Source organism: Pseudophryne corroboree, chromosome 6 (assembly GCF_028390025.1).
Source record: "Pseudophryne corroboree isolate aPseCor3 chromosome 6, aPseCor3.hap2, whole genome shotgun sequence".
Taxonomy (NCBI): domain Eukaryota; kingdom Metazoa; phylum Chordata; class Amphibia; order Anura; family Myobatrachidae; genus Pseudophryne; species Pseudophryne corroboree.
Window position 1 is genome coordinate 726,087,176 of NC_086449.1, and position 26,017 is coordinate 726,113,192.

At 46.3% G+C, this 26,017-nt stretch overlaps 1 protein-coding gene across 2 annotated transcripts in view; it reads right to left on the bottom strand.

The window, feature by feature from the left end:
- Nucleotides 1–270: 270 nt before the first annotated feature.
- Nucleotides 271–26,017, bottom strand: part of ANKS1B (ankyrin repeat and sterile alpha motif domain containing 1B) — a 353,018-nt gene continuing 327,271 nt past the window's right edge. For both annotated transcript variants that reach the window (XM_063928420.1, XM_063928421.1), the window contains 3 exons: nucleotides 11,495–11,632; nucleotides 3,103–3,270; nucleotides 271–1,545 (listed from right to left, as the gene is read on the bottom strand). In XM_063928420.1, coding sequence (XP_063784490.1) covers nucleotides 1,438–1,545; nucleotides 3,103–3,270; nucleotides 11,495–11,632 — 414 coding nt within the window. In that variant the 3' untranslated portion in view covers nucleotides 271–1,437. The remainder of the gene's footprint in view (nucleotides 1,546–3,102; nucleotides 3,271–11,494; nucleotides 11,633–26,017) is intronic.

A 26,017-nucleotide genomic window follows, 5' to 3' on the forward strand; every position in this document is an offset into this window, starting at 1 on the left:
ATGAAGCAAAAACAGCTATGCAATTAGATACCGCTGCCATTCAGCAGTCACATATAAAGTGCAACATAATTGCCTACCCCACCAACTGCTGCTGAGAATAACAATAACTATCCCACTACCTAACGGCATGACATATGATATTATTAAAGTGTAATTTATTGTGAACTAAGTGAAAATGATAACACAATACCAGACAGTATCATGGCTGCCAGTTCTCTATCACAGCCTGACAGCACCAATAAAGTTCCCAGTTAAATAAAATATATGATATACACATTTACAGTATGATTTTATATATACAGTATATATACAGTTGAGTTTGCGTAGAATGTATACTTTTATCCAACATATGAAAAGGCATCATCCTCTTTTTTGGGGGGAGAAGCATATAATGACAACCCAGATTGTACAGAATTAAGATGATAGTCGATATTAAGTTTCATACATAGCTATACATGCTTCATATGCCAACAATGAATCATTTTCACTTTTAAGCAAAGTGTCTCAAACTGTCACTCTATTGTGCTGCCTGCTGATCCCACAGAGATGGTAAACAGCTGACAGGAAGTGGGCGTGAGTGATGGGGGTGGGCATGGCAAGTGGAATTGTGATTTGCAAGAATTAAAAATCATGGCAGTCAACCATATACTGTGAATAAACATTCCTATGAAAAATTAACACTGGCTACTGCAATCAGAGTTGATTTGATAGCCTATGCATAAAGAAAACATAAAATCAATGATCTTTTTACGTCATTTTACTGACAATTGTTTTTTCTTTATGGATACAGTAATAGAATTTTTTTTTTACAATTTAGTAACAAGGCTTCAACTTCAATAGCCTATAAAATATTATACAAAGTACTCTTTACATTGAAGCAAATCCAGTTCCTTCAGAAATCCTGAATACTATTTCCGTAATGAAAGCACATACAATAATCAGATATAAAGATGCACTTCTGCATATAAAGTAATAATTTTCTTGGCAGTTTTAAAGTTCCATATTATTATTATATCATTATTATTGTTTTGTTTTTTTGCAATACATAATTACACTGTTATTTCCTATGAGTTCAAATACTGCTTTGGGAGGCCATTGATTATATAACTGCCACAAATCAAGTGCATAATGAAAGAATTATAATGAAATTTATATGAAGAAAAAAAACAAAAAACAATTTCCCAATAAAATCCAGTTTAACAAATAGAAACGTTGTAATAGAGATTAGAAGAAAATCATCAAAAAATAGAGGATTCCTTTTCTTGGCAGTATTGTGAGTTATCTTGTTAGTGTTTGAAAAGAATGATTCCTTGATGTTGTACAGTCCACGTAGAGAGCTGATTCTTCCGTGCTGAAGAGGAGGCTGCCGCCGCCTGAGTGATGGACTCATGTAGGAGAGTGCACAAAGGCACACCAAGGAGATAGGGTGAGTTGATATTAGAAGATTGTGGTTTCGTACTTGGTGCTAATCCCCCTTTTCGTTTCCTGCCCTGGTTCAACAATCCAAGGCAGATTGGCAAGTGTCTTTTGATCGGGCTGATCTATCTGTAGGTAGGAAGAGTAGATCTTATGTAGATGACAGTTAATCACTATTTTAAAAGTGGTATTTTGTATCTCAGTTGAAAACCAGCCCTGCATGTGTCACCTTTCTAACTTTTACAGACTTCAAAATACTATATGAACTGCTCTTACTGTAAAGAATCCTTACCTTTAATCTAATAGGCAACGTAGCCTTAAAGATTTTTCATTGCTTGGGTGTGTTAGTAGACAAGTAAATATGCAAAATAAAAAAAATATCAGATAAGAATCCTCTTGGGTCATATTTAGACAATCTGTAGCTCTCCATCTTTCTTTTTTTGCGTAATCAATATTAATTAGCAATCACAAATATACAAAAACAGTGACATTAAAGCTCTCCATCTTTCTAAGTCCCAGCATGAGGTGTCAGATTCTGGCACTTTTTACCACTAGAGACCATATTAACTGGGTAAGTCACGATAGGTGTCTATACCTGTTTTACTTTATTTGGGATCCCAACTTTGGATCTCATTTCAGTATGGTGGAACTAGACAGGGAATTCGCCATAAGCTAGATGGATATGGGTTGCCCCATCTAATCTAGAATGATGAATAGATTATGTTAGGGATGGCCATTGGAATGGCGACATTGAATGGTTCCTCGGTTTCTGCCATTGCATAAACATTATTGACAGTGTGTTACCACCGTTCGCTCAATGATAAGAACCATTGATGGTTCCCAGGAGCAGATTAGGATAGAAAACAAACCCGGGAAATTTATGGAAAAAGCCCTAATGGGGGTTCAGTCTGATGAGTCGTTGGGGGTCTATTGAGGGGAAGGGGGTGTTCCTCCTCATAGGGCCTGATTGTTTGCGTCTTTTGCTGCAGTTGTGTCTGAAACCAGGGACAGATTGGGAACTAAAAGTAGCCCTGTAAAATTTTGTAGAAGTGGCCCGACATGGGCAGCACAAGAGGTATAACTTACAGTGTAACCATGGCAGTACCACTGGATGGCAGTTTTGCTGTACTGCAGAGATGGAATAAGGGTGGGGCCATGTGATAACACACAAAACAGGCCACACAGACACGTTGGCCTACCAGGTATCTGCCTTGTGAGCCCTATGGCCAATCTGCCTCTGACGGTTCCACATGTGCAGAGAGATCCGTTCTCAGTGTAGCAAGAGAACAGGACAGCCACTAATAGGCAAGCAGGGCAGAGGCTGCTGCTTTGTACAAAACTCTGAGATGCTGTATGAGTGGCAGCCAATCAGACAAGCCATGTAACAGCCACCAGTGAACAGGATAAGAATTCTCAGTAGTTTGGTGGTAGGGATCAGAAACCATTGTGTCACATATTCACTAGTTGATGGTTGTGAAAATACCTCCAACAAATGGAATTTCTATTTCCATCTAGTAAAAAAACATTTATAACCATTGCCTATAGATGGCCATCCCTAGATAACATTCCTATTTAATATTTATTTCTATACCTCTCTCTCTCTCTATCTCTCTACAGGTTATGCACAATCAAATGTACTGGCAAACCTCTTCTGCAATGAGTACAGTGGTGGTCATAGATACTCACCGTTGGCTTTCGAATGCTGACACGAGGTTTTGGGATAGGCTTGGTGGGCTTGCTGTCAAAGCTCTCTGGTAGTGTTGAGGAATGTCCTCCTTTTCTGGCCTGTAGTGCAAGCTGATATGCAACCTCAAATGCCTGGCCTAAGGTCAGGATGATCTCATATGCTAAATTCTATTGAGGAGACAAAACAAATACAGTACAAGTGACATTATTACATACTGTATACAGTGATTTCACATTTCATTTTACCAACATTTTTCTTTTATATGGCCCTTTAACAACTGACAGCCATACTGTATACCACCATACCCCTCACACTCATCAGCTGATGTGTTCTGCACCATAGCACACATAATTCTACCATTATACAGCAGAATGCCAAAACTTTCAGATAGTGAAACCTCTTACTAGCATACACAAGCTGGAATAATACTGGATTAGTGAGAGGCTAAGTAATATAAGCATTTACAACCTTGAGGCCTTAGGCAATTGCCTTACTCTTCCATCAGTCAGTTTAGTATGTTTCCATGGAAAAAGGCACTATCAAACTAGAATTTGCCTATAACAAAACCATAGAAGATTTAGGGCTAGATGCATCATGCATACCCTCCAACATGACTCATTCCATTAGGTACAAAATGCTCTGTTCCTGGACTTCCTTGCCAGTGGCAGTTACAGAGGTGGGGCTGCAGCGCAGTCCAAAATACAAACAGGGGAGCCACACCAACTGCAACTGAGTCCTGGCTGGTGATGTTTGACAGTGTTTGGGGTGGCAGTTGGTGTGGCTTCCCTAGTTGAGTTTTGGACTGCGCTGCAGCCCCACCTCTGTAACTGCCACTGGCAAGGAAATCCAGGAACAGAGCATTTAGGCCCTCATTCCGAGTTGATCGGTCGCAAGGCGAATTTAGCAGAGTTACACACGCTAAGCCGCCGCCTACTGGGAGTGTATCTTAGCATCTTAAAATTGCGACCGATGTATTCGCAATATTGCGCTCACAAACTACTTAGCAGTTTTAGAGTAGCTCCAGACTTACTCTGCCTGTGCGATCAGTTCAGTGCTTGTCGTTCCTGGTTTGACGTCACAAACACACCCAGCGTTCGCCCAACCACTCCCCCGTTTCTCCGGCCACTCCTGCGTTTTTTCCGGAAACGGTAGCGTTTTCAGCCACACTCCCATAAAACGGCCTGTTTCCGCCCAGTAACACCCATTTCCTGTCAATCACATTACGATCGCCGGAGCGATGAAAAAGCCGTGAGTAAAAATACTATCTTCATAGCAAAGATACTTGGCGCAGTCGCAGTGCGAATATTGCGCATGCGCACTAAGCGGAATTTCACTGCGATGCGATGAAAAATACCGAGCGAACGACTCGGAATGAGGGCCTTAGTACCTAATAGAATGGGTCATGTTGGAGGGTATGATCATGGTTGGGAAAGTAATAACACGGAGAGAGAAAAAACACCAGCCAATCAGCTCCTAACTGTCATGTCACAGGCCCTGTTGTTACGCACACCAGTGCTAACAGGAGTATACCGGTGTATGAACGGAGAGGGAAGCGAAGCAAACGAACTCACAGACAGTATAACATAACATACACAGGAGGTGATGGAATAACTAATAAACACAAAGTGAACGGAGAAGCCCAAAGGCTCAGGAATTGGGTGTCTCCCTAGTGTCAGGAATGCTCAGATGGAATAGAGCGGACAATGAAGCGAGGTGTAGTGATTTAACATGTGGAGCACCTGAAATGATGTTGCTAAGAGCAACAGAAAAAACCCCAAAGGGTTACCAACGGGTGTGGGAATAAACTCCTTGGTCAGAGATAGAAATATAGACACAAGGAGAGTATCCACAATCCTAACCCCCACTTGCAGGGCACAGGTTCAGCTTACTGCCACTAAACTGACACCTGGACGCCCTGCACAGTGAGGGAGGATTAAGCAAGCAGGTCTGAGAGTACAGCCGCAAACCTGCTGGGTTCACAGAATAGCAAAAGAACCCCAGCAGGTCAAACAACTGACTCCAGTCTTACTGCTAGGTCCGGATTGGCAGAATGAAGTACCGAATCCCAAGGCCTATTCGCAGTAAGCAACAAATAAATACAAAGTCACACAGTACTAGCTAACTCTCTGGAACTGACTAACAAACAAAGATTCAGCAGCATTTGCCTAGCCTGAGAGGATGGTTTATATAGCAGGTGCTGTCCACGCCCCACTCAGACCTCATAGACTGTGAGCACAAAACCAGCGCCGGATTCCCTGCCGTGCACAGAGCCTGTAACCACTACACAGTAAAAACCCGGACCGGAGTATCAGCTGCGCTCAGGTTACTTCGCTAATACTTGCCTCCCGGTTGCCATGGCGACGTGGCAGCACGGAGCAGGAGATCCTAACAGTACCCCCCCCTCTGACGAGGGGTCAAAGAACCCCTACCACCGGGTTTATCGGGGAACTGCGAGAAGAAAGAGCGTATCAGTCTGGGGGCATGAAGATCACAACTGCGCACCCACGACCGCTCCTCCGGTCCATACCCCTTTCAGTGCACCAAAAATGACAGCCGACCCCGAACCATCTTGGAGTCAAGAACCCTTTCAACCACAAACTCCCTCTGACCCCGTATCAGAAGAGGAGAAGGTCTTCCACTGGAAGAAGGATTACTAACCGCCAGTTTTAAAAGGGAACAATGAAATGTTTTATTGATACCCAATGAACGGGGCAGATCTAACTGAAATGCAACCGGATTGATAACCCTGGTGATCTTATAAGGGCCGATGAACCGGGGGCCTAACTTATGAGATGGCTGTCTCAACTTCAAATTCTTGGTGGACAACCAGACGAAGTCTACTAATTTGAAGCTGCAGGGTCTTCTCCGCTTATCAAAAACCCATTTGGTCACTAATGACACAGACACAAGGGCTTTCTTCACTTTCTGCCAAATACCCCTAAGGACCGAAACAACAGAGGAACCACCAGGCGTGGAATCCAGGGGGTCAAAAGAATTGGCCTTAGGATGATGCCCATACACACAAAGGAAGGGAGAGATCCCAGTAGCAGAGTGAGCCGCGTTGTGATAGGCAAACTCCGCCATGGACAGATGAGCAACCCAGTCAGTATGACACTTGGAGACATAACACCTGAGGAACTGCTCCAAGGACTGGTTCACCCTCTCAGTCTGCCCATTAGACTGTGGATGGTAGCCTGACGACAAGCTCACAGAAATCTAGAGATCAGAACAAAATGCCCTCCAGAATTTGGCCACAAACTGGGATCCACGGTCAGAGACCACATCAAGTGGCAACCCGTGGAGGCGCACAACATGCTGCATAAATAACTCAGACATGCGTCTGGCCGATGGCAACCCAACCAGTGGAACGAAATGCGCCATCTTCGAAAACCTGTCAACGACAACCCAAATGGCTGTCATCCCCGAGGATTTGGGCAAGTCCACCACAAAATCCATGGAAATGTGGGTCCATGGCTTAGACGGAATAGAGAGTGGATGTAATGGGCCGACAGGAACCCCTCTAGGAGTTTTATTTTGGGCACAAACGTCACATGCCCGAACCCACTGATCCACATCCCTAGCCACCGAGGGCCACCACACCGCCCTAGACAGCAACTCCCGAGTTCTGGCAATACCCGGATGCCCTGCCGACCTCTTGGCATGGAATTCCAGGAACACTCGCTGTCTTAACCTAGGAGGCACAAACAAGAGACCTACCGGAAGGTCTGGTGGAGCCTGCTCCTGTGCTCTAAGGACTAATGACAAGAGGTCCTGGGTAATGCCCACTTTAATACATGATGGGGACACAATGGGCAATGGCTCCTCGGTGGTCTCTTGAACTGGAGCAAAACTCCGCGAGAGCGCATCAGCCTTGATGTTTTTTGACCCAGGACGATATGTTATTAAAAAATTAAAGCGAGCAAAAAACAAAGCCCATCGTGCCTGCCTGGCATTGAGCCGCTTCGCTGACTCTAAATATGCCAGATTCTTATGGTCGGTGAGAATTGAGACCACAAACTTAGCCCCCTCAAGCCAGTGTCTCCACTCCCCGAGTGCATCCTTAATAGCCAACAATTCCCGGTTACCCACATCATAATTCATCTCGGCAGACGAAAATTTACGGGAAAAGTAAGCACAGGGATGAAGGCGATTATCAGACACCCCCATCTGAGAGAGCACTGCCCCAATACCTATCTCAGAGGCATCCACTTCTACCACAAAAGGACGCTCTGGATCTGGGTGTCGCAGCACCTTGGCCGAGACAAATGCCCTTTTGAGACGGGCAAAGGCCGCTTTGGCCTCACAAGACCAGTGAGCAACATCCGCCCCTTTCTTAGTGAGTGCCACCAAGGGGGCCACTATAGACGAAAATCCAGCGATAAACCGTCTATAAAAATTTGCAAAGCCCAGAAAACGCTGAAGCGCCTTCAAACTAGTGGGCTGCACCCAATCCAGGACTGCCTGTACCTTAGAACCCTCCATTTGGAAACCTTCTGAGGAGATAATATACCCTAGAAATGCGATTTGCTGGACTTCAAACTCGCACTTCTCCAGCTTCGCCCCAAGCTGGTGGTCTCTGAGTTTCTGGAGGACTAAGCGTACATGCTTCCGATATTCCTCCAGGGAATGAGAGAAGATTAGGATGTCATCTAGATAAACAACTAAGAATCTATCCAAATATTCCCTGAGCACATCGTTCATGAATTCCTGGAAGACTGCCGGGGCATTAGAGAGCCCAAAAGGCATCACCAAATATTCACAATGCCCTGAGTGGGTATTAAAGGCAGTCTTCCATTCATCCCCCTCTCTTATTCGGATTAGATTGTAAGCACCGCGTAGGTCAATCTTAGAAAAAATGGTGGCAGTACGAAGCTGGTCAAACAAAACCGAAATGAGAGGCAGTGGGTACGAGTTTTTAATCATGATACGGTTCAATTCCCTGAAGTCGATGCAGGGACGCAACGAACCGTCCTTTTTACCCACGAAGAAGAACCCCGACCCAACTGGGGACTGTGAGGGTCTGATAAATCCCTTAGCCAAGTTCTCCTGAATGTACTCTGCCATAGCCTGAGTCTCAGGACGTGACAGGGAGTACAACCTGCTCTTGGGAAGCTTAGCATCCGGCAACAAATCAATGGCACAGTCATAGGGGCGATGGGGAGGTAGTACCTCCGCAACTTTTTTGGAGAACACATCCGCAAAATCTGCATAACATCCTGGCAAACTTAGCTGCGAGAGCCTGACTGGAAGGCTAAAGCAACTCCTGAAACAATCACTACCCCAACTAAGAATCTCCCCAGAGACCCAGTCAAATTGAGGGTTATGGGCCCTTAACCAGGGTAACCCCAAAACCAATGGGGCAAAAGAACAGACAGTCACATAAAAAGACAATTTTTCAGAGTGTGTGGCTCCAATAAACAAAGGAATTTGGCTGGTGCAGGAGGTAATTTTACCCTGGGACAATGGTTCCCCGTTTAACCCACAGATCTCAATCTCTGATGCCAAAGGTACTGAGGGAACAGAGTGTTCCAGGGCGAATTGACGGTCCATGAAAACCCCATCGGCCCCACTGTCAACAAAGGCCTCAGTCTTGACAGTTTGACCGAGGATCTCCAAAGTCACCGGAATGAGAAAAGTCTTTTTGGGAAATTCTGACTTCTGGCCTGACAGGATATTTCCCATCACCCTCAGGCCCTGAAGTTTTCCGGTTTTTCTGGGCATGATACTACAACATGACCTTTATTCCCACAGTACAAACACAAACCCTGCTGTCTCCTCCGCGTCTTCTCACGCGAGGAGAGGCGGGTAGCCCCAATCTGCATAGGCTCCTCGGAATATTCCTCAGAGTCTGAGGTTCCCTTGGGAAAAAAGGAAACTGCGGTCTCCCTTTCAAGCCTACGCTCTCTCAGCCATCTATCCACCCGGATGGATAACTGCATGAGCTGACCTAAGCTATCAGGCGAGGGATATTGTACCAGTTGGTCCTTTATCTGGTCAGAAAGGCCCCTTCGGTACTGGTTTCTCAGGGCTGGGTCATTCCACTGGGTATCATGAGCCAACCACCGAAACTCCGTACTATAAACCTCAGCTGGCCGTCGCCCTTGCTTAAGAACCGTAATCTGAGCCTCGGCTGAAGCCATCTTGTCAGGGTCATCATACAAAATGCCCAGTGCCGTAAAAAAAGCATCAACACTTTTAAGCGACGGACAGTCAGGCTGTAACCCATATGCCCAGACCTGTGGGTCTCCTTGTAGCAAGGAAATCACCATGCCCACCCGCTGAATCTCTGACCCAGAAGACTGGGGCCTAAGCCTGAAATATAGCTTACAGCTCTCCTTGAAACAAAAGAACTGCGAGCGATCTCCAGAAAAACGATCCGGGAGATTTACTTTCGGCTCCTTAACCCCTGAACTTGCCGCTGCTGCTGCGGGAGCTCCGCTAGCGACCTGCGGGGTGTTCATTTTAATGGACATCTCATTAAATTGTCGAGTCAGGACCTGCACCTGATCGACCACCTGTTGCAAAGTATTTTGAGGGGTATGCTCCATATTCCCACAAAATTTCAACAGGAGTAGGGCTGCTGAATATGTTACGCACACCAGTGCTAACAGGAGTATACCGGTGTATGAACAGAGAGGGAAGCGAAGCAAACGAACTCACAGACAGTATAACATAACATACACAGGAGGTGATGGAATAACTAATAAACACAAAGTGAACGGAGAAGCCCAAAGGCTCAGGAATTGGGTGTCTCCCTAGTGTCAGGAATGCTCAGATGGAATAGAGCGGACAATGAAGCGAGGTGTAGTGATTTAACATGTGGAGTACCTGAAATGATGTTGCTAAGAGCAACAGAAAAACCCCCAAAGGGTTACCAACGGGTGTGGGAATAAACTCCTTGGTCAGAGATAGAAATATAGACACAAGGAGAGTATCCACAATCCTAACCCCCACTTGCAGGGCACAGGTTCAGCTTACTGCAACTAAACTGACACCTGGACGCCCTGCACAGTGAGGGAGGATTAAGCAAGCAGGTCTGAGAGTACAGCCGCAAACCTGCTGGGTTCACAGAATAGCAAAAGAACCCCAGCAGGTCAAACAACTGACTCCAGTCTTACTGCTAGGTCCGGATTGGCAGAATGAAGTACCGAATCCCAAGGCCTATTCGCAGTAAGCAACAAGTAAATACAAAGTCACACAGTACTAGCTAACTCTCTGGAACTGACTAACAAACATCGCCGGATTCCCTGCCGTGCACAGAGCCTGTAACCACTACACAGTAAAAACCTGGACCGGAGTATCAGCTGCGCTCAGGTTACTTCGCTAACACTTGCCTCCCGGTTGCCATGGCGACGTGGCAACACGGAGCAGGAGATCCTAACACCTGTTTGAAAAAATGGCAGGAGCTGGTTGGCTGGTAGTTTATCACTTTCCATTTTATCACCCTTCAAGCGATGATGCACCATCTTATGGCTTTATCGGGCTAGCCGCTGTTTCTTAAAGCGGCAATTTTCACCTGAAACCTGTCCAGAAGCGATGCCTTATAAAAGCCGCCACTTGGTGAATATAGCCCATAGATCGTAAAATAGCTAGCTCTCTTACCTCCTGTTAATACCTTGGGGTAAATTTATGAAGCGGTTGTGTGTTTTGGTTTTAAAAGTATTTCCTGTTTAACAGTAGCAAGAAGTGGCAGCTTGCTTAGTACATTTACCCTTTTTGTCTGGTTTTACTATTGTATCTGTTGTCAATTGTAAGGTGCTGAAGGGTATGTGGATACTAATCAAATAAATAAGTTTAACCCCTATCCAAATTGGTATATAAGGCCATACAATAATCCTTAAACCATTTATAGACTTCTTTAGTAACAAGGCCAAACTTTCCATACGGTGGAGGCAGCCATTTGTTAACTTCTCCAATGTTTATAGGAAGGCAGCCTATCCATTCTCTAGAAACCAATGGCTCATGAATACTTGTCAGGCTTCTTGTGTATGAAAATGCCCACACACTGCAATACTGCAGTGGATATTGTGATCCAGAAATGAGGCTGATGCATGATAATGTTCTTATTGAAATGTATAGGTTCATTTTTGCACAAGTAGGTAGATAATTGCAATTGGTCAACTGCACTAACAGGATGCAATGGAGTAGCTAGAGATGAACAGCCATATCACATTTGAATTGCCCACTTATTTTCATAGCTAATTTGTATGTTATGTATGGGCGCGTATTTTAGTTACGAAGTTCCTCAGCAATGTCACTGGTTGCTGGTGAATTGATAGGCTGCATTCCCATGTACACTGCTTCAGGAGACAAAATGGCCGCCTGCACTGTGTACAGATGATGCACTCTAACAGATTTTCCTTTAGTTTAAAGAATTTTGCAAGAACTAACCACATCAAAAGCTGTGAACACATGACAATAATGGAGATTCGATTTCAAGTCTTTTGTGATGTATGCAAATGTAGAGAGGTCTTCAGGATCCTGCGCAGCACATGATATATTGCGGATTTCATGTTCGGCGATAATTGCCTGTGGAAAAAGAGTCAACAGAATGAATAATTTTGAAATGATATGAATTAAGTAACATTCAACGCATTTATTCTTATTTAGTGGCAGATTCAAGAGGGTTTATTTACTAAGGGGCAGCTTCTCTGCATGTTTAAGCCTGTAATGTAAAAGGACAATGCCTTTATAGTAAAATGCATCTTACTAAGCCACCGCTTGGTAAATAAATCACAATGTATTTATTTCAGAAAACATATTTTGTTTGTTTAACCTTTTTTTTAGATGTGTTATGGAGTGGAGTGGCTGCCAGCTGAGGCAAGAGGGGACTCCCAAGCTGGCTGACACACCATATTGTCAGATTTGGGTAGGTTATATTTTTTATGTGCAGGGTAAATACTGGCTGCTTTAGCATGTAATGTTAGATTTCACTTTGAACACACACCATCCTAATCTAAATCTCTCTGCACATGTTACATCTGCCCCACCAGCAGTGCAACATGGTTTCGCCCAGGTGCTGCTTTTTTGCTTTACTTACAAATAGAGATGTGCACCGGACATTTTTCGGGTTTTGTGTTTAGGTTTTGGATTCGGATGCGTTTTGGCAAAACCTCCCTGAAAATTTTTTGTCGGATTCGGGTGTTTTTTTTCAAAAAAACCCTCAAAAACAGCTTAAATCATAGAATTTGGGGGTAATTTTGATCCCATAGTATTATTAACCTCAATAACCATAATTTCCACTCATTTCCAGTCTATTCTGAACACCTCACAATATTATTTTTAGTCCTAAAATTTGCACCGAGGTCGCTGGATGACTAAGCTAAGCGACCCAAGTGGCCAGCACAAACACCTGGCCCATCTAGGAGTGGCACTGCAGTGTCAGACAGGATGGCACTTAAACAAATTGGCCCCAAACATCACATGATGCAAAGATAAATTGAAGAAAAAAGAGGTGCAAGATGGAATTGTCCTTGGGCCCTCCCACCCACCCCTAATGTTGTATAAACAGGACATGCACACTTTAACAAACCCATCATTTCAGTGACAGGGTCTGCCACACGACTGTGGCTGAAATGACTGGTTGGTTTGGGCCCCCACCAAAAAAGAAGCAATCAATCTCTCCTTGCACACACTGGCTCTACAGAGGCAAGATGTCCACCTCCTCCTCATCGTCCGATTCCTCACCCCTTTCACTGTGTCCATCCCCCTCCTCACAGATTATTAATTCGTCCCCACTGGAATCCACCATCTCAGGTCCCTGTGTACTTTCTGGAGGCAATTGATGGTGACTGTCTCCAAGGAGGAATTGATTATAATTCATTTTGATGAACATCATCTTCTCCACATTTTCTGGAAGTAACCTCGTACGCCGATTGCTGACAAGGTGACCGGCTGCACTAAACACTCTTTCGGAGTACACACTGGAGGGAGGGCAACTTAGGTAGAATAAAGCCAGTTTGTGCAAGGGCCTCCAAATTGCCTCTTTTTCCTGCCAGTATACGTACGGACTGTCTGACGTGCCTACTTGGATGCGGTCACTCATATAATCCTCCACCATTCTTTCAATGGTGACAGAATCATATGCAGTGACAGTAGACGACATGTCAGTAATCGTTGGCAGGTCCTTCAGTCCGGACCAGATGTCAGCACTCGCTCCAGACTGCCCTGCATCACCGCCAGCGGTTGGGCTCGGAATTCTTAGACTTTTCCTTGCAGCCCCATTTGCTGGAGAATGTGAAGGAGGAGCTGTTGACGGGTCGCGTTCCTCTTGAGTTGACAAGTGTCTCACCAGCAGGTCTTTGAACATCTGCAGACTTGTGTCTGCCGGAAAGAGAGATACAACGTAGGCTTTAAACCTAGGATCGAGCACGGTGGCCAAAATGTAGTGCTCTGATTTCAACAGATTGACCACCCGTGAATCCTGGTTAAGCGAATTAAGGGCTCCATCCACAAGTCCCACATGCCTAGCGGAATCGCTCTGTTTTAGCTCCTCCTTCAATCTCTCCAGCTTCTTCTGCAAAAGCCTGATGAGGGGAATGACCTGACTCAGGCTGGCAGTGTCTGAACTGACTTCACATACGGCAAGTTCAAAGGGTTGCAGAACCTTGCACAACGTTGAAATCATTCTCCACTGCGCTTGAGTCAGGTGCATTCCCCCTCCTTTGCCTATATCGTAGGCAGATGTATAGGCTTGAATGGCCTTTTGCTGCTCCTCCATCCTCTGAAGCATATAGAGGGTTGAATTCCACCTCGTTACCACCTCTTGCTTCAGCTGATGGCGGGGCAGGTTCAGGAGTGTTTGCTGGTGCTCCAGTCTTCGGCACGCGGTGGCTGAATGCCGAAAGTGGCTCACAATTCTATGGGCCACCGACAGCATCTCTTGCACGCCCCTGTCATTTTTAAAAAAATTCTGCACCACCAAATTCAATGTATGTGCAAAACATGGGACGTGCTGGAATTTGCCCAAATGTAATGCACGCACAATATTGGTGGCGTTGTCCGATGTCACAAATCCCCAGGAGAGTCCAATTGGGGCAAGCCATTCTGCGATGATGTTCCTCAGTTTCCGTAAGAGGTTGTCAGCTGTGTGCCTCTTATGAAAAGCGGTGATACAAAGCGTAGCCTGCCTAGGAGCGATTTGGCGTTTGCGAGATGCTGCTACTGGTGCCGCCGCTTCTGTTCTTGCTGCGGGAGGCAATACATCTACCCAGTGGGCTGTCACAGTCATATAGTCCTGAGTCTGCCCTGCTCCACTTGTCCACATATCCGTGGCTAAGTGGACGTTGGGTACAACTGCATTTTTTAGGACACTGGTGACTCTTTTTCTGACGTCTGTGTACATTCTCGGTATCGCCTGCCTAGAGAAATGGAACCTAGATGGTATTTGGTACCGGGGACACAGTACCTCAAACAATTCTCTAATTCCCTGTGAATTAACGGTGGACACCGGACACACGTTTAACACCAACGCAGCTGCCAAGACCTGAGTTATCCGCTTTGCAGCAGGATGACTGCTGTGATATTTCATCTTCCTCGCAAAGGACTGTTGGACAGTCAATTGCTTACTGGAAGTAGTACAAGTGGTCTTCCGACTTCCCCTCTGGGATGACGATCGACTCCCAGCAGCAACAACAGAAGCGCCAGCAGCAGTAGGCGTTACACTCAAGGATGCATCGGAGGAATCCCAGGCAGGAGAGGACTCGTCAGACTTGCCAGTGACATGGCCTGCAGGACTATTGGTTTTCCTGTCTAATGAAGAAATTGACACTGAGGGAGTTGGTGGTGTGGTTTGCAGGAGCTTGGTTACAAGAGGAAGGGAATTAGTTGTCAGTGGACTGCTTCCGCTGTCACCCAAAGTTTTTGAACTTGTCAATGACTTCTGATGAATGCGCTCCAGGTGACGTATAAGGGAGGATGTTCCTAGGTGGTTAACGTCCTTACCCCTACTTATTACAGCTTGACAAAGGCAACACACGGCTTGACACCTGTTGTCCGCATTTCTGTTTAAATAATTCCACACCGAAGAGGTGATTTTTTTTTGTAATTTGACCAGGCATGTCAATGGCCATATTCGTCCCACGGACAACAGGTGTCTCCCCGGGTGCCTGACTTAAACAAACCACCTCACCATCAGAATCCTCCTTGTCAATTTCCTCCTCAGCGCCAGCAACACCCATATCCTCATCCTGGTGTACTTCAACAGTGACATCTTCAATTTGACTATCAGGAACTGGACTGCGGGTGCTCCTTCCAGCACTTGCAGGGGGCGTGCAAATGGTGGAAGGTGCCACCTCTTCCCTACCAGTGTTGGGAAGGTCAGGCATCGCAACCGACACAACTGGACTCTCCTTGGGGATTTGTGATTTAGAAGAATGCACAGTTCTTTGCTGTGCTTTTGCCAGCTTAAGTCTTTTCATTTTTCTAGCGGGAGGATGAGTGCTTCCATCATCATGTGAAGCTGAACCACTAGCAATGAACATAGGCCAGGGCCTCAGCAGTTCCTCGCCACTCCGTGTCGTAAATGGCATATTGGCAAGTTTACGCTTCTCCTCAGACGCTTTTAATTTAGATTTTTGGGTTTATTTTACTGAACTTTTGTTTTTTGTATTTTACATGCTCTCTACTATGACATTGGGCATCGGCCTTGGCAGACGACGTTGATGGCATTTCGTCGTCTCGGCCATGACTAGTGGCAGCAGCTTCAGCACGAGGTAGAAGTGGATCTTGATCTTTCCCTATTTTACCCTCCACATTTTTGTTCTCCATTTTTTAATGTGTGGAATTATATGCCAGTAATAATAAGATTTTACTTACCGGTAAATCTATTTCTCGTAATCCGTAGTGGATGCTGGGGACTCCGTAAGGACCATGGGGAATAGACGGGCTCCGCAGGAGACATGGGCACTTTAATAAAGAATTTAGATTCTGGTGTGCTCTGGCTCCTCCCTCTACGTCCCTCCTCCAGACCTCAGTTAGAGAAACTGTGCCCGGAAGAGCTGACAGTACAAGGAAAGGATTTTGGAAATCCAGGGCAAGACTCATACCAGCCACACCAATCACACCGTATAACTTGTGATAAACTTACCCAGTCAACAGTATGAACAACAACAGAGCATCAGTTCAACCCTGATGCAACAATAACATAGCCCTCATTGCAGCAATAACTATATACAAGTATTGCAGAAGAAGTCCGCACTTGGGACGGGCGCCCAGCATCCACTACGGACTACGAGAAATAGATTTACCGGTAAGTAAAATCTTATTTTCTCTGACGTCCTAGTGGATGCTGGGGACTCCGTAAGGACCATGGGGATTATACCAAAGCTCCCAAACGGGCGGGAGAGTGCGGATGACTCTGCAGCACCGAATGAGCAAACACAAGGTCCTCCTCAGCCAGGGTATCAAACTTGTAGAACTTTGCAAAAGTGTTTGCACCTGACCAAGTAGCCGCTCGGTACAGCTGTAATGCCGAGACCCCTCGGGCAGCCGCCCAAAAAGTACCCACCTTCCTAGTGGAATGGCCCTGAACTGATTTTGGCAGCGGCAATCCAGCCGCAGAATGAGCCTGCTGAATCGTATTACAGATCCAGCGAGCAATAGTTTGCTTTGAAGCAGGAGCACCAAGCAAGTTGGAAGCATACAGGATAAACAAAGATTCTGTTTTCCTGACCCTAGCCGTTCCGGCTACATAAACCTTCAAAGCCCTGACCACATCAAGTAACTCGGAATCCTCCAAGTCAGTAGAAGCCACAGGCACCACAATAGGTTGGTTTATATGAAAGGATGAAACCACTTTTAGCAGAAATTGTGGACGGGTCCGCAATTCTGCTCTATCCGCATGGAAAACCAGATAGGGGCTTTTATATGACAAAGCCGCTAATTCTGACACACGCCTAGCCGAAGCCAATGCTAGTAGCATGACCACCTTCCACGTGAGATATTTCAATTCCACCGTTTTGAGTGGTTCAAACCAGTGGGATTTCAGGAAACTCAACACCACGTTAAGATCCCAAGGTGCCACCGGGGGCACAAAAGGGGGCTGAATACGCAGCACTCCCTTCACAAACGTCTGAACTTCAGGTAGAGAAGCCAGCTCTTTTTGAAAGAAAATGGATAGGGCCGGAAACTGGACCTTAATGGAACCCAATTTTAGGCCCAAAGTCACTCCTGACTGTAGGAAGTGAAGGAAACGGCCCAGCTGGAATTCCTCCGTAGGGGCATTCCTGGCCTCACACCAAGCAAGATATTTTCGCCATATACGGTGATAATGTTGAGCTGTCACGTCCTTCCTAGCCTTTATCAGCGTAGGAATAACCTCATCTGGAATGCCTTTTTCCGCTAGGATCCGGCGTTCAACCGCCATGCCGTCAGCCGCAGCCGCGGTAAGTCTTGGAACAGACAGGGCCCTTGTTGCAACAAGTCCTGTCTTAGAGGAAGAGGCCACGGGTCCTCTGTGAGCATTTCTTGCAGATCTGGATACCAAGCCTGGGGGTGGATTATAAATTAGGGAAATGGATAAGAACCTGGTTGCAGGATAGGAAACAGACAGTTGTAGTTAATGGAGTGCAATCTATGGAGGGAAATGTTACCAGTGGAGTACCCCAGGGATCTGTACTTGGTCCAGTTCTCTTTAATATCTTTGTTGGTGACATTGCAGATGGTATTGAAGGGAAGATATGCCTTTTTGCAGATGATACAAAGATATGCAACAGGGTAGACACACCGGGAGGGGTCAAACAAATGATTGATGACCTAGGTAGGCTTGAGAAATGGTCAAGAACGTGGCAACTACAGTTTAATGCTAAAAAATGCAAAATCATGCACTTGGGTCTCAAAAACCCAAAGGCTAAGTATAGTATCAAGGGTACTATAATGGAAACTACTGAGGAGGAAAGAGATTTAGGAGTCACTATTTCAAGTGACTTGAAGGCAGGAAAGCAATGCAACAAAGCAATGAGAAAGGCAAGTCAGATGCTTGGTTGCATAGGGAGAGGAATCAGTAGCAGGAAAAAAGAAGTGATAATGCCACTGTATCGGTCATTGGTAAGGCCCCATCTGGAATACTGTGTCCAGTTCTGGAGACCCTATCTCCAGAAGGATATAAATACATTAGAGAGTGTACAAAGAAGGGCAACTAAAATGGTGCATGGCCTACATCACAAAACTTACCCGGAAAGGCTAAAAGATCTTAACATGTATAGTTTGGAGGAGAGAAGGGAAAGGGGAGACATGATAGAAACTTTCAAATATATAAAGGGTCTTAACAAAGTTCAGGAGGGAAACATTCTTCAAAGGAAAAGAAGCATTAGAACTCGAGGGCATACATTGAGACTGGAGGGGGGGAGGTTCAGGGGAAATTTAAGGAAAAATTACTTCACAGAAAGGGTAGTGGATAAGTGGAATAGCCTCCCATCAGAGGTGGTAGAGGCTAAGACTGTAGGGCAATTTAAACATGCTTGGGACAGGCATATGAATATCCTTACAAAGAATCAAGGTTAAAAAAGGGTTGAGATTGCCTAAAGGATAAAATAAAAAAGGGGCAGACTAGATGGGCCAAGTGGTTCTTATCTGCCGTCACATTCTATGTTTCTATGTTTCTATGTAAGCCCTTTTTGGCCAATCCGGAACAATGAGTATTGTTCTCACTCCTCTTTTTCTTATGGGTATGAGAGGAAGAGGAGAAAATAAATAGACCGACTGGAACACCCACAGTGTCACCAGTGCGTCCACAGCTATCGCCTGAGGGTCTCATGACCTGGCGCAATACCTCTGTAGCTTTTTGTTGAGGTGGGATGCCATCACGTCCACCTGTGGCAGTTCCCACCGACTTGCAATCTGCGTGAAGACTTCTTGATGAAGTCCCCACTCTCCCGGGTGGAGGTCGTGCCTGCTGAGGAAGTCTGCTTCCCAGTTGTCCACTCCCGGGATGAACACTGCTGACAGTGCGCTTACGTGATTCTCCGCCCAGCAAAGAATTCTGGTGGCTTCTGACTGAATCAGAACCGGTTGGTCGCAAAGCAGGGTCTCCGCATGACGAAGGGCGTTGTATACGGCCCTTAATTCCAGGATGGTGATGTGAAGGCAAGTCTCCTGACTTGACCACAGACCTTGGAAATTATTTCCCTGTGTGACTGCTCCCCCCCCCCCCCCCCACTCCTTGGAGGCTTGCATCCGTGGTCACCAGGATCCAGTCCTGAATGCCGAATCTGCGGCCCTCGAGAAGGTGAGCACTCTGCAGCCACCACAGGAGAGACACCGTGGCCCTGGGGGATAGGGTGATTAACCGATGCATCTGAAGATGTGATCCGGACCACTTGTCCAGTAAGTCTCATTGAAAAGGTCCTCGCATGGAACCTGCCGAAGGGAATGGCCTCTTATGATGCCACCATCCTTCCCAGGACTCGAGTGCAGTGATGCACTGACACCTGTTTTGGTTTTAACAGGTTCCTGACCAGTGTCATGAGCTCCTGAGCTCTCTCTATCGGGAGATAAACCCTTTTCTGGTCTGTGTCTAGAATTATGCCTAGGAAAGGCAGATGAGCCGTAGGAACCAACTGCGACTTTGGAATATTTAGAATCCAGCCGTGTTGCTGTTACACTTCCAGAGAAAGTGATACGCTGTTCAGTAACTGCTCTCTTAATCTCGCTTTTATGAGGAGATCGTCCAAGTACGGGATAATTGTGACACCTTGCTTCCGCAGGAGCACCATCATTTCCGCCATTACCTTGGTGAAGATTCTCGGGGCCGTGGAGAGACCAAACGGCAACGTCTGAAATTGGTAATGACAATCCTGTACCGCAAATCTGAGGTACGCCTGATGAGGTGGATAAATGGGGACATGAAGGTATGCATCCTTTATGTCCAGAGACACCATAAAATCTCCCCCTTTCAGGCTTGCGATGACTGGTCTTAGCGATTCCATCTTGAACTTGAACCTTTTCAGGTATATGTTCAGGGATTTTAAATTCGATATGGGTCTGACTGAACCGTCCGGTTTCAGGACTACAACATGGTCGAATAATAACCCCCTCCTTGTTGAAGGAGGGGGACCTTGACCACCACCTGTTGAAGATACAATTTGTGAATTGCAGTTAACACTATTTCCCTCCCGTGGGGGGAAGCCGGCAGGGCCGTCGGTGACGGGGCATCTCCTCAAAGTCCAGCTTGTATCCCTGAGACACAATATCAATTGCCCAGGGATCCAACAGGGAGTGAACCCACTTGTGGCTGAAATTACGAAGACGTGCCCCCACCGGGCCTAGCTCCACCTGTGGAGCCCCAGCGACATGCAGTGGATTTTGTAGAGGCCGGGGAGGACTTCTGTTCCTGGGAACTAGCTGTGTTGTGCAGCTTCTTTCCTCTGCCCCTGCCTCTGGCAAGAAAGGACGCACCTCGGACTTTCTTGTTTCTTTGTGATCGAAAGGCTGCATTTGATAATGTCGTGCTTTCCTACGCTGTGCAGGAATATAAGGCAAAAGATCAGAATTACCAGCTAAAGCTGTGGAGACCAGGTCCGAGATCCCTTCTCCACACAATCCTCAGCCTTCCATATGCCTCTTAAGTCGGCATCACCTGTCAATTGCATATTCTACAGGACACGTCAAGCAGAAATCGACATAGCGTTGACTCTAGAACCCAGTAGACTAATGTCTCTTTGGGCATGTTTTATATATATATATCTTAAGACAGCATCTTTAATATATATATCTATATATATACATATATATATTAGTGATGAGCGGGTTCGGTTCCTCGGAAACCGAACCCCCCCGAACTTCACCCATTTTACACGGGTCCGAGGCATACTCGGATTCTCCTGTATGGCTCGGTTAACCCGAGCGCGCCCGAACGTCATCATCCCGCTGTCGGATTCTCGCGAGATTCGGATTCTATATAAGCAGCCGCGCTTCACCGCCATTTTCACTCGTGCATTGGAAATGTTAGGGAGAGGACGTGGCTGGCGTCCTCTCCGTTTATTAATGTTGATGCAAATATTTGTGCTTATTGCTTAATTGTGGGGACTGGGGAGCAGCTGTATTATATAGGAGGAGTACAGTGCAGAGTTTTGCTGACAGTGACCACCAGTATACGTTGTCTGCCTGAAAAACACTCCATATCTGTGCTCAATGTGCTGCATATATCTGTGCTCACACTGCTTAATTGTGGGGACAGGGGACCACCAGTATATTATATAGGAGGAGTACAATGCAGAGTTTTGCTGACAGTGACCACCAGTATATATAGCAGTACGGTACGGAAGGCCACTGCTCTACCTACCTCTGTGTCGTCAAGTATACTATCCATCTAGATTCTATACCTGTGGTGCATTTTAGTTTTGCAGTTTGCTGACAGTGACCACCAGTATATATACCAGTACGGTACGGAAGGCCACTGCTCTACCTACCTCTGTGTCGTCAAGTATACTATCCATCTAGATTCTATACCTGTGGTGCATTTTAGTTTTGCAGTTTGCTGACAGTGATCACCAGTATATATAGCAGTACGGTACGGAAGGTCACTGCTCTACCTACCTCTGTGTCGTCAAGTATACTATCCATCCATACCTGTGGTGCATTTCAGTTGTGCGCAGTATATATAGTAGTAGGCCATTGCTATTGACACTGGCATATAATTCCACACATTAAAAAATGGAGAACAAAAATGTGGAGGTTAAAATAGGGAAAGATCAAGATCCACTTCCACCTCGTGCTGAAGCTGCTGCCACTAGTCATGGCCGAGACGATGATTTGCCATCAACATCGTCTGCCAAGGCCGATGCCCAATGTCATAGTAGAGAGCATGTAAAATCCAAAAAACAAAAGTTCAGTAAAATGACCCAAAAATCAAAATTGAAAGCGTCTGATGAGAAGCGTAAACTTGCCAATATGCCATTTACGACACGGAGTGGCAAGGAACGGCTGAGGCCCTGGCCTATGTTCATGGCTAGTGGTTCAGATTCACATGAGGACGGAAGCACTCATCGTCTCGCTAGAAAAATGAAAAGACTTAAGCTGGCAAAAGCACAGCAAAGAACTGTGCATTCTTCTAAATCACAAATCCCCAAGGAGAGTTCAATTGTGTCGGTTGCGATGCCTGACCTTCCCAACACTGGCCGGGAAGAGCTTGCGCCTTCCACCATTTGCACGCCCCCTGCAAGTACTGGAAGGAGCACCCGCAGTCCAGTTCCTGATAGTCAAATTGAAGATGTCACTGTTGAAGTACACCAGGATGAGGATATGGGTGTTGCTGGCGCTGGGGAGGAAATTGACAAGGAGGATTCTAATGGTGAGGTGGTTTGTTTAAGTCAGGCACCCGGGGAGACACCTGTTGTCCGTGGGACGAATATGGCCATTGACATGCCTGGTCAAAATACAAAAAAAATCACCTCTTCGGTGTGGAATTATTTCAACACAAATGCGGACAACAGGTGTCAAGCCGTGTGTTGCCTTTGTCAAGCTGTAATAAGTAGGGGTAAGGACGTTAACCACCTAGGAACAGCCTCCCTTATACGTCACCTGGACCGCATTCATCAGAAGTCAGTGACAAGTTCAAAAACTTTGAATGACAGCGGAAGCAGTCCACTGACCACTAAATCCCTTCCTCTTGTAACCAAGCTCCTGCAAACCACACCACCAACTCCCTCAGTGTCAATTTCCTCCTTACCCAGAAAAGCCAATAGTCCTGCAGGCCATGTCACTGGCAAGTCTGACGAGTCCTCTCCTGCCTGGGATTCCTCCGATGCATCCTTGAGTGTAACGCCTACTGCTGCTGGCGCTGCTGTTGTTGCTGCTGGGAGTCTATCGTCATCCCAGAGGGGAAGTCGGAAGACCACTTGTACTACTTCCAGTAAGCAATTGACTGTCCAACAGTCCTTTGCGAGGAAGATGAAATATCACAGCAGTCATCCTGCTGCAAAGCGGATAACTCAGGTCTTGCCAGCCTGGGTGGTGAGAAACGTGTGTCCGGTTTCCACCGTTAATTAACAGGCAACTAGAGACTTGATTGAGGTACTGTGTCCCCGGTACCAAATACCATCTAGGTTCCATTTCTCTAGGCAGGCGATACCGAAAATGTACACAGACCTCAGAAAATGAGTCACCAGTGTCCTAAAAAATGCAGTTGTACCTAATGTCCACTTAACCAGGGACATGTGGACAAGTGGAGCAGGGCAGACTCAGGACTATATGACTGTGACAGCCCACTGGGTAGATGTATTGCCTCCCGCAGCAAGAACAGCAGCGGCGGCACCAGTAGCAGCATCTCGCAAACGCCAACTCGTTCCTAGGCAGGCTACGCTTTGTATCACCGCTTTCCAGAAGAGGCACACAGCTGACATCCTCTTACGGAAACTGAGGAACATCATCGCAGAATGGCTTACCCCAATTGGACTCTCCTGGGGATTTGTGACATCGGACAATGCCAGCAATATTGTGCGTGCATTACATCTGGGCAAATTCCAGCACGTCTCACGTTTTGCACATACATGGAATTTGGTGGTGCAGAATTTTTTTAAAAAACGACAGGGGCGTGCAAGAATTGCGGGCCACTTTCGGCATTCAGCCACCGCGTGCCGAAGACTGGAGCACCAGCAAACACTCCTGAACCTGCACTGCCATCATCTGAAGGAAGAGGTGGTAACAAGGTGGAATTCAACCCTCTATATGCTTCAGAGGATGGAGGAGCAGCAAAAGGCCATTCAAGCCTATACATCTGCCCACGATATAGGCAAAGGAGGGTGAATGCACCTGACTCAAGCGCAGTGGAGAATGATTTCAACGTTGTACAAGGTTCTGCAACCCTTTGAACTTGCCACACGTGAAGTCAGTTCAGACACTGCCAGCCTGAGTCAGGTCATTCCCCTCATCAGGCTTTTGCAGAAGAAGCTGGAGACATTGAAGGAGGAGCTAAAACAGAGCGATTCCGCTAGGCATGTGGGACTTTTGGATGGAGCCCTTAATTCGCTTAACCAGGATTCACGGGTGGTCAATCTGTTGAAATCAGAGCACTACATTTTGGCCACCGTGCTCGATCCTAGATTTAAAACCTATGTTGTATCTCTCTTTCCAGCAGACACAAGTCTGCAGAGGTTCAAAGACCTGCTGGTGAGAAAATTGTCAAGTCAAGCGGAACGTGACTCGTCAACAGCTCCTCCTTCACATTCTCCCGCAACTGGGGGTGCGAGGAAAAGGCTAAGAATTCCGAGCCCACCCGCTGGCGGTGATGCAGAGCAGTCTGGAGTGAGTGCTGACATCTGGTCCGGACTGAAGGACCTGCCAACGATTACTGACATGTCGTCTACTATCACTGCATATGATTCTCTCACCATTGAAAGAATGGTGGAGGATTATATGAGTGACCGCATCCAAGTAGGCACGTCAGACAGTCTGTACGTATACTGGCAGGAAAAAGAGGCAATTTGGAGGCCCTTGCACAAACTGGCTTTATTCTACCTAAGTTGCCCTCCCTCCAGTGTGTACTCCGAAAGAGTGTTTAGTGCAGCCGCTCACCTTGTCAGCAATCGGCGTACGAGGTTACTTCCAGAAAATGTGGAGAAGATGATGTTCATCAAAATGAATTATAATCAATTCCACCGTGGAGACATTCACCAGCAGCAATTGCCTCCAGAAAGTACACAGGGATCTGAGATGGTGGATTCCAGTGGGAACTAATTAATAATCTGTGAGGAGGGGGGTGTACACAGTGAAAGGGGTGAGGAATCGGAGGACAATAATGAGGTGGACATCTTGCCTCTGTAGAGCCAGTTTGTGCAAGGAGAGATTGATTGCTTCTTTTTTGGTGGGGGCCCAAACCAACCAGTCATTTCAGTCACAGTCGTGTGGCAGACCCTGTCGCTGAAATGATGGGTTTGTTAAAGTGTGCATGTCCTGTTTATACAACATAAGGGTGAGTGGGAGGGCCCAAGGACAATTCCATCTTGCACCTATTTTTTCTTTCATTTTTCTTTGCATCATGTGCTGTTTGGGGACTATTTTTTTGAAGTGCCATCCTGCCTGACACTGCAGTGCCACTCCTAGATGGGCCAGGTGTTTGTGTAGGCCACTTGTGTCGCTTAGCTTAGTCACACAGCGACCTTGGTGCGCCTCTTTTTTCTTTGCATCATGTGCTGTTTGGGGACTATTTTTTTGAAGTGCCATCCTGCCTGACACTGCAGTGCCACTCCTAGATGGGCCAGGTGTTTGTGTCGGCCACTTGTGTCGCTTAGCTTAGCCATCCAGCGACCTCGGTGCAAATTTTAGGACTAAAAATAATATTGTGAGGTGTGAGGTGTTCAGAATAGACTGAAAATGAGTGGAAATTATGGTTATTGAGGTTAATAATACTATGGGATCAAAATGACACCCAAATTCTATGATTTAAGCTGTTTTTGAGGGTTTTTTGTAAAAAAAACACCCGAATCTAAAACACACCCGAATCCGACAAAAACTTTTCAGGGAGGTTTTGGCAAAACGCTTCCGAATCCAAAACACGGCAGCGGAACCGAATCCAAAACCAAAACACAAAAGCCAAAAAATTTCCGGTGCACATCTCTAATATATATATACATACTAGGGTCTCAATCTCTGCTGATAAGGTACCTGTCCACGCTGCTACAGCGCTATAAACCCATGCCGACACAATCGCCGGTCTGAGTAGTGTACCAGAATGTGCACGCAATCTGCAGGATCTCTGAGGATAGTTGTTAAGTCAGGGCTACCTTTTGGGCAAACGTGACACCCTAGGGGAAGATTCCCATCGTATCCTGGCCCTAGTAGGGAAAGGATACTCCCTGAGAATTCTTTGTGGGAAACTGCAGTCTCTTGTCTGGAGATTCCCGCTCTTTTTCATCATGAGAGGAGGGAAATTTACCTCAGCTTTCTTCCCCTTAAACATGTGTACCCTTGTGTCAGGGA